The 17,930-nt window shown below is 47.0% G+C and overlaps 1 protein-coding gene across 1 annotated transcript in view; it reads right to left on the bottom strand.

Moving 5' to 3' along the window:
• Positions 1-981: 981 nt before the first annotated feature.
• The window catches only part of LOC131136994 (histone-lysine N-methyltransferase 2D-like), a 31,659-nt gene continuing 14,710 nt past the window's right edge, over positions 982-17,930 (bottom strand). The window contains exons 32-55 of the mRNA XM_058084412.1: positions 16,314-17,915; positions 15,796-15,969; positions 15,443-15,579; positions 13,574-15,288; positions 13,365-13,488; positions 12,836-12,917; positions 12,698-12,764; positions 12,375-12,607; positions 9,217-12,096; positions 8,973-9,122; positions 8,716-8,880; positions 8,234-8,381; positions 8,074-8,155; positions 7,821-7,993; positions 7,530-7,654; positions 7,311-7,446; positions 7,087-7,208; positions 5,640-6,996; positions 5,438-5,574; positions 5,193-5,323; positions 4,835-5,120; positions 4,689-4,762; positions 4,411-4,519; positions 982-3,777 (exon numbers count right to left, since the gene is read on the bottom strand). Coding sequence (XP_057940395.1) covers positions 3,685-3,777; positions 4,411-4,519; positions 4,689-4,762; positions 4,835-5,120; positions 5,193-5,323; positions 5,438-5,574; positions 5,640-6,996; positions 7,087-7,208; positions 7,311-7,446; positions 7,530-7,654; positions 7,821-7,993; positions 8,074-8,155; positions 8,234-8,381; positions 8,716-8,880; positions 8,973-9,122; positions 9,217-12,096; positions 12,375-12,607; positions 12,698-12,764; positions 12,836-12,917; positions 13,365-13,488; positions 13,574-15,288; positions 15,443-15,579; positions 15,796-15,969; positions 16,314-17,915 — 10,302 coding nt within the window. The 3' untranslated portion in view covers positions 982-3,684. The remainder of the gene's footprint in view (positions 3,778-4,410; positions 4,520-4,688; positions 4,763-4,834; positions 5,121-5,192; positions 5,324-5,437; positions 5,575-5,639; positions 6,997-7,086; positions 7,209-7,310; positions 7,447-7,529; positions 7,655-7,820; positions 7,994-8,073; positions 8,156-8,233; positions 8,382-8,715; positions 8,881-8,972; positions 9,123-9,216; positions 12,097-12,374; positions 12,608-12,697; positions 12,765-12,835; positions 12,918-13,364; positions 13,489-13,573; positions 15,289-15,442; positions 15,580-15,795; positions 15,970-16,313; positions 17,916-17,930) is intronic.

Below are 17,930 nucleotides of genomic sequence, written 5' to 3'. Positions count from 1 at the left end.
CAATACAAAACGCCAAAATAAGGGTGGTGCATTCAATGGCACCTGGGGAACAGTATATGGGGTGAAGTTGAACATGAAACTGCGCCTGTGTCGTATTTTACCGATACCCACAAACGCATCGCATCTGGAGTCACCAGTCAATAGCATTCATACCGGATGAATGAGCCGAAGCACAAGCATCACGCGCATGCGCATGATTGTTTTCCACCCCCTTTATACAGGTGTACGATAAATTAGAATGGGAAAGTTATTCCATCACAGGAGTTCAATTTAGCAATGTTGGGGGACATTTGACTTTGCAATGGTGGAACCAACACTTTACAATATATAATATCATATCATATCATTAATAAATTAATAAAATAAAAGTTAAATTCACATGTTTAATTCTTATTAAATACAGATTATGTTTTTGCCAAAGTTTCCACAGGATGTAGAGGAAGTTGTGCTCTTGTGAAAATTGTGCTGCTCTCAAAATGGGGCTTGGACTAAAGTAGCCTGCCGCTTACATTGAAAGGCCGCTAGATGGCGCTGCCACACAAATCCAATCACAAAAGAATAAGCCAGGGCATTTGTAGCAATAGTGACCTCTAACGGAGAAAGAGCGAATTACACCAGAATGACCTGTTGACCTGTTTACCTAAAAGATTTCTACATGATGGTCCTCATTTGTGGTTTGCTGAAGTCCCAAAGCTTTAGAGATGGCTTTATAATCTTTTCATATCGCTGTGTATATAAGATATTTAAAGGAAATAAGCAAATTGAACATTTTGGTATCCTTACAACAGTAATTATATTTAGCTAATTCTATAGTTAAAAGAAAACATCTAAAAACAGGATACCAAATTGAGGATTTGGGGCCCCCGAGTGGCCAAAAGATTCACATGTTCCCAAATATGGAAATGGCAAATCAGTCCTATATATCGCACTAACAACAGTAGTAATAATAATAATAAACGTGTACATATTTAAAATGCATTTTTATTTTTGTTTACAAGAAACAAAAGCAGACAAATAAGATGAGGGGGGGACAAGAGGAGGGAGTGGGGGAAGCTGTAATATTGTATATAAAGAAATGCAACCTCTAGCTTCCTGAAAAATATGTACAACTTCAAATAATACCCATACAAAACATGCCACATTCAATAAAAATCAATATATTTATTCATAGTCCCTAAAAGTATTCTGCTGTACAGACTTATTTTGTTTGAAAAAGTAGGTAGGGTTAAAAACAAACAAACAAAAAAACTTCAATTCGAACAAACTTTTTATTATTAAGTCAGAAGATATGAACTTAAATTAAGATTTGATTTCCCAAAAAGATCCTTAGGTTAAAATCAAGCAAGGGGTGTCTCATGATGGTCTTCTCTTGAAATATAGAATCATACCAACAACTTCAAAATATGTAGAATCACTGCTCGGGATACACATAACTACATATATATTTCTATATATTTATGAGAGTGCAATTCATTACCAGGTTAAGTATAGGGTTGATTTTGGATTATCACATACATGAGCCCAAGTAACCATTTCACAAGGTTTACCAACACATTCACTTCTATAGGGAAAATACCAAAAAAAAAAAAAAAAGAAGCATAACACGAAGAATAAGATTGTAGGAATTGTTCCATTCAAGAGTATATTCATCCAATCGGAAGCAACAGAGCTCAGGACATGATTTGGTAACCAACAAGCAGTAGCATAAATTAAAACCAGGCCCTCCCCCCTCCCCCAATAAAAAGCAGGAACCATATTACATAAATACAAACGCAGTACTACTGCGGCCATTTGCATGTCTAATAATGAAGCAGTCGTCACACAAATCCTCTTTTGAAATCACCTTGGCTTCTCGTTACTTGTTTTTATTATTATTTCAACAAACGTGTCTCTGAGAGCATATAGCAAAAACACTAATAGAAAAAACAGGTTAATGCAAAAAACACTCTGGTTCATATACATAAAGATATTAGTTTGCCATTTTACATATATTCATATTTATATACAGCTTTGTTAAAATGATATCCAGTGGTTGTTTTTCTCTCTCCATTTTATTTCTCTACACTTTGGATTACAAAGGGGGTCTGGGTACAGACTGGCTGTCCCCTTAATGCATATACCGTTATATACATTTTGTACAACTTTGCATTTTTTTTTTTAATCCAAAAAATCCTGTGAGGTCTTAGGTTTTTTGAGGGGGAAGGAGGAATATAGTCATATGAGAAGGTTTTTTTTAATTTTTTTTTTTTTTTTTAGTAAAGCTCCCTTAAAGACTCCCCCGCCCCCTATTTTCTAAACTCTCAGGTAGAAGTGAAAACAAATGCCCTTTTATCCAATAAGTCATTCTCTGCCATCAGTTCAGCCTGGAGGACAGTACCAGCACTAAAAAAAGCACGCACGCACGCACGCGCACACGCACACACTACACAGGAAGTCGAATGACTGCAGGCTGGACTCAGGCAACAGGAAGACCTACTACAGTAAATGATTGGTTTGGATACAAAAGTGGCCCAAATGAGCCGGAGGAAGAGGTTAAAAAGTCCTTAGTAGTCATGCGTCCACCTCGACGTGCTTGCGGTTTGATGGGAGCAACCAAAAGGAGCGGATGGAGCCAAGTGAAGAAGCGGAAAAAGGCCTGAAGCTGCTTGGCTGTCCGGGATGGCGTGGCGGTACGCGGGATGTGATGCCGAGCGTCCGGCTGTCTTTTTGTTCATTTAATGCGATATCTTGTCAAAAATGCTCATCGTATATTTCCTCTGTATAAATAAGTTAGGATTCATAATAATAATAATAATAATAATAATAATCAGCTTGGTTCCTTATTGTAAATGATCATCAGCATAGAGTCGATAGAGCAAACCTGCTGCTTGAGATTCCCTGCTTGTCCGAGAAGGCCCCGCCCCGCCCCGCCCCGCCCCTAAAATTCCACAGTAGTAGTTTTTTTAAAAATGTTTTTATACAAAGCAGTCACTTCCCACTAAATCAACGAGGTAGACCGGGTCCAACAAACCTCCCGACTCCACAGTCCAGAGCCTCGGGCGCCTCTGGAGTTGTCTTCATCCATCCATCCATGGCATGAAGTTCTTCCTCATGTTAAGATTGTCTAGCTAGCCGATAATCTGTTGTCTTCACTGATGGTGCGATGGGGGAAAGTGCCTTTTATCGAGGGGGTGTGGTCAGAGGTGACACAGGAAGGAAGTAGGTCCGACTTACAACAAAAAAATACTTTGTAGTTCATTGTTAGTATTTGGAAAATGGCTTTTTGCTGCAGCTCCGTGGGGGTGAGGACCACGTGGTTGTCGACAGGAGTGGAGTGGAGAAAGAGTGATTCAGATTGACTGGGGTGGAGGGGGGGGGGTATTTTGGCTGAGGAAACGGGTGATTGAAAAGTGCCCCCTCCCGGGGGAAAAAAGCGTCCATCAAGCTGCAGTATTGGGTGGTGGTGTTTGATTGTGGTGATGAATGCTCGTCAAACTTTGGCTACACGCGTCCACTGTTGCTTGGAGTCATCCGACTACGGAAGCCAGCCTTCCTCCACTTCCGAATGCCAACAGCTTATGGGAACAGCTTATGCACTGGCTAAGTCAAGTTCAAGAAAAAAAAAAATAAAACTAAAAAAAAAAAAAGGCTTTGGCGCGGAAAGGCTTTCTGGCACCCGCTCCGTTTTTTCCATCCTCAGTCTTATTAGTTCATCCACTTCCGGCAATTCCACGCTCCGCAGTGGCAGGGAATCTTGTGTTGGTCATCCTCAAAGTCAAACTGGTAGTCGTACGTCAGCTGGAGGAACCAACATTTAGATGGTTAGGAGGCGTCACATGGTACGTCACATGTACAGGTATGTCATATTAATACCGTAATCATAGTTTTGGACAGTACACTACAACAGTCAGTTTACTACAATACTGTACTACACAATACTTAGTCATACAGAAATACTTGGATAAACACTTGCATGCTCGTCAAGAGGCACTGTGACAGGGTTTAACTTCCTGATTGCACCGTGGGAGATGCGGCCACTGTGTGTGACTGGCCAATCACAGAGCGGGAAGAGTGAATACATAATGAGCAATGACGAAATGTACTCATTTCATGCTCTTATCCGTAGTGGATAGTCGTTAGACAATGTATTAACTTCTCATCTTCTGGCATTATTAACGGCCAACCTGAATGAAGAGCAGGTTAGTCCACCTCTACTGGGCTTCCCAGTAAGACGAGATGTTTTCATCCATCAAACATCATAAGTTCTTCATATATTTCTGAAACTCCGTGGTAGTGAACCTCCAAAATGTGACGCGGCGACTCCACGGCTATACAAGCTGTACACTGACTACTAAGGTTGAAATACGTTTGAGAAGATGTAGGTTGGAGTTTAGTGAGCGACTCTACGGTGTTCATGCACACGGAGCGCACCTCCTCTCCTTTGGGGATCCTGCGGCTGGAGATGATGATGATCTTGTCCTCTTTGTCAAACGTGACAACCTCTGCAACGCAGTTGGGGGCGCAGGAGTGGTTCACGTAGCTGAGAAGAAGAGAAGGTGCAGGGATTGTAAACGTTTGATTGCAATGTGCTGAACATCAAGTTTGTGTGTTTCGTTAGAAAACCTCAAACGACCACAACTTGGATTGTTTTATCAGAGATCAACCTTTTATGGAGACATTGATTTGAGCGGGACTGCAGGGTGACCTACCGAGCTGGACCACCAGTCAGCGTGGCATCAATCACCTGCTCGTTGTTGATGCGGAACATATAGATGCCGCGGTTCTGGGGGAAAAGAACAATCACTGAAACTGACACAAATACTTGAATCCCTTGTAGTACTGTGAAATAACGTACTTGTGACTCGTAGATCTTTTCACGGCGGTTTGCCACCTCGTTGCGAATGACGGTTCCGATGTACTCGATGACCATGGTGTGCTTCTCCAGATCTTTCGCGGCATACAGACCCAAGCCCTGAATGCGAGAGCGGGCGAGGTACACGTTGTTCTTCCACTCCGTCTTCAGGCGCCGATACTGGGACGACTTGGAGTGGACGAACTGCTTGCTGTACGGCGTGTTCATCTCGCCCGTGAAGGTGCTCTGGTAAGCCTTGGACACGCTGGTGCTGTTCAGGGTGTGAGGCCTGGAGATGGGCAAGCCAGGGGGGGGTCAGCGGAGACATGGGAGGGCTCCGTTATCGGGGACCGTGCCTTACCGCTTGCATTGTGTTGGGACTTTGGGCTCCGAGCGAGCACTGCCGCTGGGATTGATCATGAGGGGGAGCTCCATCAGCGGGTGACGGCCGTACCGGAATTGGTAGTTCTGGCAATTTTCCACTCCAGGTAACTGGAATACAAAAAAGGTGAGAATTCTGTCCTGTTGTAGTACAGTGACAAATTCATGAAATCCCAAATATCCCAAAGGTCGAAATATCAAACCCTTTTTTTGTTGAAAACTTACCGATTCGGTGATGCGCATGACGGCGTGCACCGTGAGGCCATACATCTCCTCTCCTTTGACATGTTCGGTGAACAGCTTCAACATGGATGAATCATCCCGGAGTTTGGCCACGTTGTGAACCACCTGCTCCCAGATTCCTACCAAGCCAACCAGATTCCGATCTTAGAAAAAAAGACAACACAGCCAAATAAAAAGGTCCTACCTTGAGGAGTTGTGTCACGATAGTGCAAATCCTCCATGCCCTGCTCGAGGACACGCACTTCAAATAAGGGCTGGCCGTCATCCTCGCCGATGCGGCATCGGTAGCGACAGCGCTTGTTGGGAACTCGTGTGCTCCAATAGATGCGCGTGGCCTCGTAGCCAACAGGGAAGATGGCCGTGCACGAGTGGAAGTTGGCCATTTGGGAGGGTAACAGCTGACCGACTGCGTGAAAGATGAGCCCGCCGACGCGGAAAAGGTGGATGCGATCCCCGCGCTGCAAGATGCTTGCTATTTGCTTGACTTCGTCGCGCTCGATGTAGACGCGGCGTAAAACGGCAAAAGAGATGAGCTCGTCTTCGCTGGGGCCCTTCAGCTTGTGCTGGGTGCACAGCATGGTCTTGTCCTTGAAGAACATGCACCTGGCACGGATGGCGCACGCAAAGTGGTAGACGTTCGGGCAGCGCAGTCGGTTGCAGCTGTTGGTCGCACCGGTTTTCTGACAGAACGCACACAGGGTCCGCAATCCACGCCGCAGTGCCACCTCCACATTCATGAGCGCGCCCCCCTGGGTCTCATATACTTCTGTGGACCAGAGGGCACAGTTGAGGTGCACCCACAGGTCCACGTCAATGTTAAGCAGGCGTCCAGGCCCGTCTGTAGCTCCATCGCCCTCCTCATGACAGAAGCAGCATTTGCGTTTATCGCGTGGCAGCTTGTCCGGTCGCAATGTTATGCGAAGGCGCTCCATCAGCTCAGAGACCTCACGGCTGCTCTCCTTTTTAGAACCACCTTTACGTATGGAGATGACAATCTGCAGACGCTTCCAGCGAATGCCCTTCCATTTTTTCACTTTGGGCAACAAGATCTCCTCCTCCGGGGAGAGAGGTCTGCGCTGCTTCAGGGCTTTAGGGGAGGAGTCCAGCGGGCTGGGAGAATCTTTGATGGGAGGATCATTGACCGATTCTTCCTTCTTGCAAATGGGATTTGTGCAATCTTCTGTCAGAGCAACGGAATCAGAAGCTCCTTGGTCAGGTGCCGTGTCAGAGGCTGTCTCCACAGCGGTAGCGGCTGACTCAGTCGATGGAGCCCCCTCCAAAGAAGGTCCGTCATCCTGTTCAGGCTCCGTCTTGATGGAAACGGTGCATAGAGTGACAGGTGAGCGGGATGGAGGAGCTGACTTTTTGGGGGATTCTGCTTCATTGGTTGAAACTGGAGGTGGGGAGCAAGGAAGTGGAGGGGTTGGAGAATGAAGTGGTGATTCCTCCAATGGAATAACGGGAAGGTGGCGCACATCCAAGTCATTTACGTTGGTTGTATAGCAGTGCTGGGCTGGTTTGTCTTCGTTATCTGCAAATTCCTGGAAGAAGATGCACATATGATGGCTACAACTGAAGAACTCAGTTCAGGAAGAGTAGAATCGACATGGTTGAGGACGTATTCAACTGACCTGTTTAAGTAGTGTCAGAATATCCATTTGTTTCTTCAATGTGCAGCCTGGCAGAGAAACATCAAACTGCCTTAGCCATTCATCTTGGCTAGATGAGGCATTGTCCTTTAGACCGAGAGCACCTGCAATGACATATTTGATAAGGAACAGGTACATTAACACGTACATTCATGTTTGGGACTTCTTGGCAATGGCATACTGATCTACACTATCTCAGCACATACCAGGCTGTCCAGGCCCTTTCCCAGGATCATCCACTGCAGGCATGTCAGCGTTTTGGGAGGGGAAGGTCACTTCGTACGAACCTGGCATCCTTATCTTCAGCAATTGAGCCATTGCCATCATCACATGGTTAAGTTTCTGGGAAAATGTCAGGATAGTTTTCACTCAACTATGCACGTAGAAAAGACTGTTTTAATAATAAGCAATGATCTTGTTGATACCTTTGCTGCAATGGAGGACAACGTGAAGGTAACGGCCACCTCGTTATTCTTAGCCTTGTCCCAGTTGTTGGATAGGGACACCACTCTGCTATCAGTCGCTTCCAGGGGCTTATTCTCAGAGAAAGCTATCAGGGAGAAACACACGAAAAATGTTTCACTGTGGATGTATGTGTTTTAAACTCTGAATGAAAATGTTTAACATTGTCATATCGTGATACATCCCAAAAATATGGTGCTATACGCCAAGGTCCATATCACCCAACCCACCTTTCCAATATTGCCAGTTTTTACCTGGAATAGCAGTCCGAGGAATGAGTGGGATGATGGGGGATATTGCTCTCTCCGTCTCCTCTTCCTTTGGCTCTCGCAGATGAGGGAAACGTGGAGTTTCTTCTCCAACGTTGCTCTCAGGGGATGATGCTGGGATGATGCTTTCAGGAGCATCCTCATCGTCACTCTCCATTCTGTCAAAGAAGATATGACTATTTTTAAAGCGACACAGCAAAAGAATGCGTAACACGATGTCAAAGAGCCACTGCGGTACCTGATGTCCTCATTCTGGTTATGTGGTGGAGTGGGAAGCGCTGCAAGAATGTCCACACTTCTTGTCTGTTCTGTAACCGCTTCTGTGCAGACAGTTGAAGATGTCAAAATTTGCAGACAAATATTCCTAAGTAAACTCATTTGATTCAATTCTTATTTACCTATTGGCTCATTTGTTGACCCTGCATCTTTCTGAGCATGTGAGAGTTCCTCCCCAGACGTCACTCCATTGAGCAGCTTGTGCTGCACGGAAGGTGGCGGTGTCGGAGGCAGGGAAGATGGAGGGGTGGGTGGGTTGCTGAGGTTGCTCTGTGAAGGTCAACAATATCCCAATAAAATTTCCCATATTGCTCAAAGAGCGGGAGTGACAATCCCAAAATGTTGTTATTGTTGCATTTGATGGTGGTGGAAAAGTTAACCCATCCATGTGAATGACACACGCCCTCATTGTTTGCAAATAGGTTGAGCTGCGTTCACAACTGCGTTAACAAACGTATGCCTGCCACAGATGTCTACATTTTCTTTGCACACTGGCATGCAGCCCTGCACGGTTTAAACATACTTCATGCTTGTTTCCGACAAAGTTCATTGGCATCCAAAAAGGGACAAAATCCATGCCTGTATAAATTGGGTTAAGTTTTACCTTGGTGAGTAACTGAGAATAGTAGTCTGGGATATTGTCCAACATTGCATTTCCAAAGGATCCTTTGAGCTGAGCTTTTCCATTGGCTGGACTGCTCCCAAAAGGAGCAAACAGATCTAGACTAGCTGTGATGGAAGGTTCCATGAGGGGCAGCAGAGACAGACCCTGGAAGATATGTACATGCCAGTTCATACGCATGGCAGACTTTCTAAAAAAAAAAAAGTATGATTATACGTATATTGTTGTCGTTCATTTACCTGTTTGAGTTGCTTTATCAAGGCTTCAGCACTTTTCCCAACGTCATCCTTCTTATTCTTCTTCCGTACATTAAGTCCACGGTCTCCAGGTGCTTTAACTGGACGCTTGGGCTTTTGTGCAGGAGCCCTTTTACTTATAGATTGCAAATCCTGAAAGAGTGGAGAAAAGGAAATATGACTTTGGTCACAACCCCCCCCCAAAAAAAACTCAGCAACAATAAAATACCACTAAAACACAACCTACCTCCATATTTCGTGGCGTCCCTTGGAGTTTTTGTTCCAGCATTGCCAGTTTGCTGTTAATGTGGCCATTGATCTCATTGTGGATACCTTCAGAAGGCCTCTGGGCAGCAAGCTGAAGGTTCTTGGTTCTTAAGAGTTTCTGTAGTAATTGCTGTCCAGTTTCAGATCTGGCACCTTGAGCCTCGGGTTCTGCAGCATTGTCATCTGCATTTAAAAATGCAGCATTGCTTCCTGAAGTAACCAGGTCACCTGTTGCTTCTCGTTTTACACTACCAGAATGTGCTTCTCCTGTGTCATCACACTGAACTTCCCTTGGCTCCTGCTTAATGTTATGCAGCGTCATCTTGCACAGACCCCCTTCTGGAGTGCCATGCTGTGTGTAAGGACTACGGCTGTCTGCAACTTGTAACTGTTGCTGGACACCCATTCCCGTCTGTGGACCATTTGGAACAAGTGGAGCTGGAGCAGGACATATTTCACTGGCCGATGTCTGCGATTCTATTTTTAGTCCTGGACAGTCAAGTGGAGTCTTGGTTCCCGGTGACCTGAGTGGAGACACCTTGATATGACTGTATGGACTTGCACTTCCAGCGTTGCTGTCAACAACAGAAGGTGACGGGACATGAGTTGGGAGTGGGGAGGCAGGCTGGGTGGGGCTCATGCCAAAAGGTGCTCTTGGAGAATATGCATTGTAAGGGAATCCCTGCATGTGGCCTGTCGGAGCTGCCATCCGTGTCTGCTGCTGGTGCTGAATGGGAAGGGGTTGCCGCATCCCTACTGCGTGGTTCAGTGGGTGCCTGACATCACCAGGGTGCGTGGGTAGTGACTGGCGTGGAGATGCGGGCCTTATTAAACGGCTCTGGTCCATGGGAGATCGTGGCATTTGTAACTGGCCTCTCATAACTTGATTATGCATGGTCTTTCCTGTTTGTGGGTGCGGTTGCCCCGGGACCATGACCCCCTGCTGAAAGTGAGGAGCGCCACTCGATTGCTGAATGCACATAGTTCCGGGCTTTCCCATTGGTCCATACGGCATCTGTTGCCCTTCCATTCGCAACATTTGTTTCACCGCTTGTGGCACCTGTCCCAGTAGCATGTGGGGCCTCAACTCATTCTGTTGAGCTTGACCCACTGAGGTCCGCAGCATTTGACCCTGGTGGAGCTGCCTCTGAGCAATCATGGCTTGGATGTGTTGTATCTGCTGATTTGGGGGAAGATTGCGTAGTTGTGGGTTTTGAGCGATGATGGCCTGGATGTCAATAGGGTTGCGTATCGGCGCGTTTGGAACCACAGGCCTCTGTGCAATTATGCCTTGCTGTTGAACTCTAATCATTCCCATCATGCCCTGCTGTTTTTGCTGCTGTGCAATGAGAGCTTGCTGCTGAGGATTAATTACAGACTGCAGCTGACCAGGATGATTCTGTCCCATCATCTGCTGCTGGGTGCTGGGCTCCTGGGGCTGCTGCATGACATTCTGAACAGCCTGGTGCTGTTGTTGCTGGGCTAGGAAATCAACGGCAGACTTTCCTTCTTCTTTAACCATGACACCAGAGTCTTGCCCCTGTACAACAGTCGGTAGATGTTGCGGTTGTTGCTTAATGACACCGGTTTGTTGGTTCCCAGCCAAACCCATTTGTTGTTCAGGAAGTGATGGTTGCTGCGGCATCATATAACCCTGGTCTTGATGCTGCTGTTGCCCCATATCATTTTGCTGATCATTTGCGGAGCCTATCTGCTGCATATGATTAGGAGTTGAGGGCCCACTATGCTGTGGTGGGGTTCTGGTAGCAGGGCTGAGAAGGTCACCCTCTTTTGCTGCAACAATTTGACCGTCTGTGGCTCCCAGCGGCTGAGGAGTGTTGTTGCCTGTGGAAGGGGATGAACCCACCTGTGGTGTAGAGGGTTGGGAAAGCCTTCCTTGCTCTTGATTGGATTGAATCATGACTTGAACTGCTTGCCTTTGCTGAGCAATTGGCTGCTGCTGCTGCTGCAGTTGAGAAAAAATTGGTTGCTGTTGTTGCTGCTGTGGAGAAGCAAGCATGTGTTGGGCAAGAATATTCTGTTGCTGTTGTTGGGTCAGCTGGGCCTGAGGACCCCTGACAGGATGACCTTGAGATCCAACCATTCCCTGCTGACCCATCATTTGAGGCCTGCATTGTAGTGGTTGTGCAACAGGCTGACTCGCGATTAATCCTGCTTGAGCTGTTATGACTTGAGCCTGGTTATTGGGCTGGCCTGCAATAAAGTTCTGCGGTTGTGGAGCCACAGACTGACCCGGACCCATTACCTGTGGGCCTTGAGCTATGTTCTGCTGATTCATCGGATTGGTTAATTTCCCCTGTTGAAGATTTGCTTGCTGTTGGGACATCAGTGGGTTTCCCAACACACTTGATTGTGGCTGCGTTATTAAGGCAGATTGTTGATTTACGTGTGGCAACTGCTGCTGGCCCATAATCGCTTGCTGCTGCTGCTGCTGCTGCTGCTGGAGTTTTGCCATTCGAATTCTATGTTGGAGCTGTCTTTCTTGGAGAAGCCTGGGGTCGGCGCCCTGCATTCCAGGTGGCCCCTGTGGGAAGAATCCTGCTGGAGCACCAGGAGGACATTGGGCCCTTGTACCTGGAAGTTGGTGTTGGGCCCTTCCGATGAAAGGCTGACCTTGGGGCATCCTAACAGGCATTCCACCTTGCAGGACCATACCAGGGTGCTGACCCATGACGGGAGTTTCCTGTTGGCCCATCATCATCTGGCCGGGTAACTGGGGAAACATGTGAGGCGGGGGCCCCTGTGCAGAATGTCCGGGAGCTAGAAGGCCTGAACCTTGCTGCTGCTTGCTTCTATACTCGGCAATGAGATTGGTGTGCTCTTTCTGCTGTTTGCGTACCTACAACAAAACAGATATAGATTTCATAAGGTGTTTTTAATGTGTGGGAAAACAGAATTTCCACAATCATAACATTTTTAGGAAGTTTTATAAAGTGATGAAAGGGTAAAGTTAAAGGGGGCCTATTGCACTTTTTCCACTTGTCTGACCTATAAATAGTTACAATGTTGTATTCACATGTTAAACCATACCAAAGTTTAAGACGTCAGGAGCGGATCCCCTTATATGGGCGTGACTGTAAGCCAGATAAGGTCTCCCCAAGCTCGGCTCCTACATACCTGGTCAAGCTGTTTCTGAATTTTGCTCTGTTCCTCCGTGACCAACTTGAGTTTCTCGGCATCTGCCTCAGCAAACTCCCTGCCAGCTTTCTTTGCCGTGCGCTGTTTGGCACACAGTGCCTTGCGTGACTTTCGATGAACTCCAATTTGTTCTTCCAGAAATTTCAACTGCATTTGGAGTAACTGCTGCGTGTGAAGAAGCCATTCTTCATACTGGTGCTGTTCGGAATCATCTGTAACAGGACAATTACCTTAGTCATCTATATATGTACACAGTATAATTACAAAATTAACTAGTGAATTTCTGTTATTGTTTGACATACTGATGATCCCTTGCACAAACTGTGGCGGGTTAGGTCTTGACTGGATGGGATCACTGGTTTCTCCCTCCTTAACACAAAAATAAATGGAATTATTCATAGAAAATGACACTGAATAAACTATGTATCCTAAGCGCTTACTTTTGGAGGCCCAGATGAAACTTGGCCCGGGTCGGTGCCCGGAGCAGATGACAGCCTCTGAGCAAGCAGAGAAACCTGTTGCCTAAAAGGCAAGCAAGATGTTTAACTTTACAACAATACCAATACACTATAAACCAATAATGCACATTACACCAAGTTTAGCTTCATTTTTTTAAACCTACAAAAAATGTATTGTACCACCCTTGTTTCTTCCCTTTAATGTCTGATACTAAAGGTACATTTATTGGGACCGATATAATGATGATAACTAAATAGTGATCTAGTTAAATAAAGAGTTTAATTTAAAAGATGATATCTAGCAACTTCTATAATAACTATAACATTGTATTTCCAAAAAACTTTTATGAGCTATTTTGGTCCAAACAACTGTGCCTTTAGTTGTTAAAATGAACAAGAAACTGAAGAAACAAAGTGGTCTAATAATTTTTTCCATGACTGTATTAAAAACAACAGTACACAACCAGAAGACGGATGGATACAAAATGTTCCACAGACAAAGTAACAGTACCTGCTGATACCAGAGGGAACAACCATGGGGTCCTGAGCCAAAACTCTCTTGATACCCTTAAGTGCCACCATCTTTGCCTTGGCAATAGGATCCATTATGTCCTCAGTAGCAAATTTGTCCAAATCTGCAAAAGTAACAAGACATTTGTTGATGTGTTGTGAAGAGAACGCTATTATAACTGAACTACAGATGACAGCCGTAGCGGTTACCTTTGTCTGGGAAGAAATTATTGGACAGGGGTGACTGTTTGACCGCAGGTTGCTGCTGTGGATGACTGAGACCTGCATGCATTCCTGGCTGCCCCATCCTCACCCCGGCCTGCTGCTGCTGGGGCATGGTCATGTGAGGTGGTGGCACCATTCCTGGTTCCAAAATCCTCTGCTGTGGCAGCATGTGTTGAGCACGGGACACCATTCCCGCCTGGGCCATTATTGCTTGGGGTGGTGGGCGGTGGTGTTGTGGCAGAACATGTGGGTTTGACTGTTGATTTGGAATGCAAGGGAAATGTGGTGGCATGCCTCCCTGGTGAAGGGAGTTCAGCTGTTCCTGCTTCTGCTGCTCCTTCTTCTCATGTTCAAGCAGATCTTGTATTAAGAGAGGCAGCTCACCATCCAATGAGCTCTCTACCTTTGCTAAATCAACGGCAGCGGCGTGCTGTCCTCCAACATCGGGCAACCCAAGCGGATCATCACTAATATCTGCATGAGTAGCAGCTGTCGGAAAAGGCAAAGGATCATCCTGGCCTTGCAGCGGGTATGAAAGCCCCCCTAGTCTAACAGAGCTGATGGAAGCTGGCTGGTTTTCTTGCTGGGATGGCATAGAGGAAGATGCGGGTCCCCCAAGAAGCAGAGATACAGCCTCTACCATCTCATCTTTTACAGCAGTCTGGACTGACTGGAGCTGAGGAGTGAGACTTCCTGGTTCTACTTTTATCTTGGAGTTGCCAACTGTGTCAGAGGAGGGTTGCAGTTGGGTAGCAGACCTGCTAGGAGAAGCTGACAGCATCTGCTCAGATTCCACCTTGGATTTCTCTTCCACTTTGACAAGTGCAGAGCAAGAGGAGGATGAAGGGGTTTCACTTTCAGCTTCCACCAAGCGCAGCTGGTCTGAAAAGCCATCCTTGGGGTCTCCTTGGTCTAGTTCAGGGTCAGTGTAAGCCAAAAGGTCAAATTCATCACTATTAAGCAAGTCATCTAAATGTGGGTCGTTGGTTTCCAGGTTGTCCAGGTTTCCCAGTTCATCATCTCCTTTGTCCGGATCCAAGTCGAGACCTAAATCCTCATCTTCCACACCGCCATCCCCGGGGGCATCCCCGAGGGCTTCAAGATCAGGCTCCGGTAGGTCCTCATTGTGTTCTACCATAGCAGTTTGGGGTTGTGGGACGAGGCTTGATTGTGAAAGCTGACGATGCCCGGAAGCAGAGGTGTTGGAAGTTGAACCTCCTGCCTGAGGCTGCTGCTGTTGAGGTAATAAAGCTGACAGTTCACTCTGCTGTAACCCCAACTGCGGGTCGATGCCCCCGTCTGATTGAATACCATCAGCTGACACGATTGGATGCTGCTGAACATAAGGTGCTGGTATCTCTTGAGGGACAAAGAGGCGCTGTCTGGACTGGGGTCCACGAGGTATAAAGTGAGGTCTAAGTGGGAGCCTCTGCGAGTTGTGTCTTAATTCAATGAACTGCGGTGGGGGTACTTGGGCTATTGGTTGGACGTTTTCCCCTCCATGTGATGGCATCATGGTGTGAGGTTTACGAATGCCTTCCATACTCTGGACATTTACAGCGGAGTTGACATTGTGCTTTATGGCCATAGCCTCCATGCCAGGGTGGGGAAATCTCCTGGGTCCTGCAGCTTGCCCCTGCCACTGGGGAGGGAAAGGTGGGTGGGGAAACATGCCCTGCGGCCTGGGAGGCCCTGGTGGCCTGGCGAACAGATGGAAAACAAATTCCAGTTACGAGGTATAATGATTTGTTTTTCTTACAAGACGAATATTCAAATAAACACAGCAACAACCACTGAAAAACATAGAAACCTTTTACCAATTATAACTGCTGACATGATAGCTTGCGTGCATACCTTGGTGTACTCGGGTCCATGATGGCAGGGGTTCCTGCAGATGGTGGCCTAATTAGTTTGTCCCCCATTCCGCTGGCATTGATGGGCATCTTCCCTATTGAGGCCTGAGTTCCCACAGTTGGAGGAGCAACACGATCCTAATGGAAGCGCACAAAATTATATGCAGAATTTCTTTATATCAACTTGGTTTTTGTCAATTTCGAGGGCCGCTTTACTTCAGTTACATTTGACATGAAACAGAATAACATAATTTAAACAATACTGAAACAATGACTGATCTGGAACAAAGCAGAAAATGATCATGTTTTGCCTCATGCATCAAATCATATCACGTATGACATGCGGCAATATACCTGTGGATAGGGTGGCGGTGCTCTGTGGGTCTTGTCTTGTTGAAATGCACCTCTCTCTCCTCCTGGCCATGCAGGGGATACATTGCCAGCAGCGGCAGCAGCTGCCTCTTTTTCTTGCCGAATGGTGTTCCGCTGCATTTGTTGTCTGATTAGAAATTCCCTTAACCGCTGACGCTAAACAAAACAAGTTGCATGAATTAAGAAAACAATTCAATGTACATAGAAATAGGGATGCTCCGATCAGGGTTTTATGCTGCGGACGCCAATGCTGAGTGACAACGGCCGATACCGATCACATGGATTAATAATAAAGCATGTTTCCAATTATTTATGATTAGAGCGATGCAGGATATCAAAGGGAAAAAGTCAGGACAATTCCATGGGCCCCTGACTGCGAGGAAGCCCCCCAAAATAACTAATAAAAAATCCCCAACTTGATCAAATGATTTCTCACTGAAATCGCGATCGATCGGAGCATCCCTACATAAAAATATGATTCCACTGGAAACACTTTTTACCTGTCTGTGCTTCTCCAGTTCAGAGGGACTAAGGCCCACTAGTGCTGGATCTTGAGCTGCTGACACATCAGGCATTTCTTGAGTACCTGGCGATGATGTCTGAAGAGATGCATCTTGAGGGCGCACAGCTGCCAGGTCCTGAGATCCAGGAGGAGGAATAGGTCTGGAGCCGTAGCTGTCCGCACCAGGAGTCTGCTGGGTTTGCTGTGGCTGACCTGGTGTATTTTGACCCTGCTGTTGGGGTATCGGAATCGTTCCTGTGCCAGCACTGAATGGTGCTAAGGGTTTGCAAGTAACAAGATCCCCCATGGAGCTATTGTTGGAATGTGGCGGAGGTGGCTGGTGTGGATTAGGTGAGCTTTTGACACTTGTAGTTCCATCTGGTGCAGCGGATGATGGGCGAGGTTGTTTGTGGATAGTTGTGAAAGGGTCTCGAGATTGTGGCCTTGATGGTGGCTGGGAACAGTGATCTGGGGACTGGAAACGCGGGGTCAGAGGAGACTGGGCAGAGTATGCATCATTGGAGAGTCCACCCGGAGTGTGGGGGGACTGACAGCTGCCCTGGGATTGTGGGCTGGAGGGAACTCTTGGGCACAATTCCTGTTGAGGGTTTTTCTGGGGTCCAAGAGGACAACTATCACCTGACTGCAACTTGAGAGTTCCTGGAGACTGAGCGTGGGCATCAGTGAAAGAGTGAGACGGAGACTGCCTGTAACTTTCTGAGGGATGGCTCGGGGAGGCTCCATGATGAAGTGCACCGCCTTCCCCTTGGTACAATCGTGGCATCATGGGTGCCTTAAAAAATCCATCACCAGACTCCAGCATCCCAGCAGGAGAGCCAGTGGCAAGGTCAGGCCTTCCAACAGTAGCGGAGCGTGGGGATGGTGCGCTCATATCAGCCCTGTACTGGCCTGCAGGTGAAGAGGCCATTGTGGATGGTGAAGGGGATGAGCCGTATTCCGTCTGCCCCATGCCTTGCTGAGTTCTTTGACCGTCCCCATAATGTATGCTATGGGATGGTGAGAACATGGTTGACTCTCCACCACTTCCAGCACTTCTGGAATGAGGACTTTGTAGAGGCGTAAGGGACTCTTGAGAACATTGCTCAGATTGTGATAAATGACCTTGTTGCTGCTGTAACTGGGATCTGAAGTAGGGGTCAACCTGCTGAGCCCGTCTGGAGGTTCCAGAGGTGCCTAGTTGCATGTCAAAGGGGCCAAGACTAGCTGGCCGTCCCTGAGGAGGACCCTGTGGGCCGGAAGCAGAATAACCTGAGGAGGAGGCCTGTATGGGGCTAGCCCCAGCATAGGTTAAAGGAGTTGGCGGGTGGGAGTGAGAACGAGGTGACTGGGGAGGGAGTTTGGCAAAAGGGTCTGTATGGATTTCAGCTGATCTAGGGTTTTTTGCAATAACATCTGAGAAAAAGACAGAGGAAGAGCCTGAATCTGGGGGGAAGGGATATGGGCTCTCTGCTGAACTTGGCTGAGACGAGATGGACGTAGATCCAGAAGGTGCTGGAATCTGGAGGTGTAAACTGGGTCTTTCCCCTTTAATCCGCACTGGCTCCGTCTTAACTGGCCTACACACCTGACTCTCTGCCTGCTATGAGAGGAGAAA

The sequence above is a fragment of the Doryrhamphus excisus genome, chromosome 10 (assembly GCF_030265055.1).
Source record: "Doryrhamphus excisus isolate RoL2022-K1 chromosome 10, RoL_Dexc_1.0, whole genome shotgun sequence".
In the NCBI taxonomy this organism is placed as follows: domain Eukaryota; kingdom Metazoa; phylum Chordata; class Actinopteri; order Syngnathiformes; family Syngnathidae; genus Doryrhamphus; species Doryrhamphus excisus.
The sequence above is the reverse complement of the archived record's forward strand: the minus strand, read 5'-3'. Positions and strand labels throughout refer to the sequence as shown.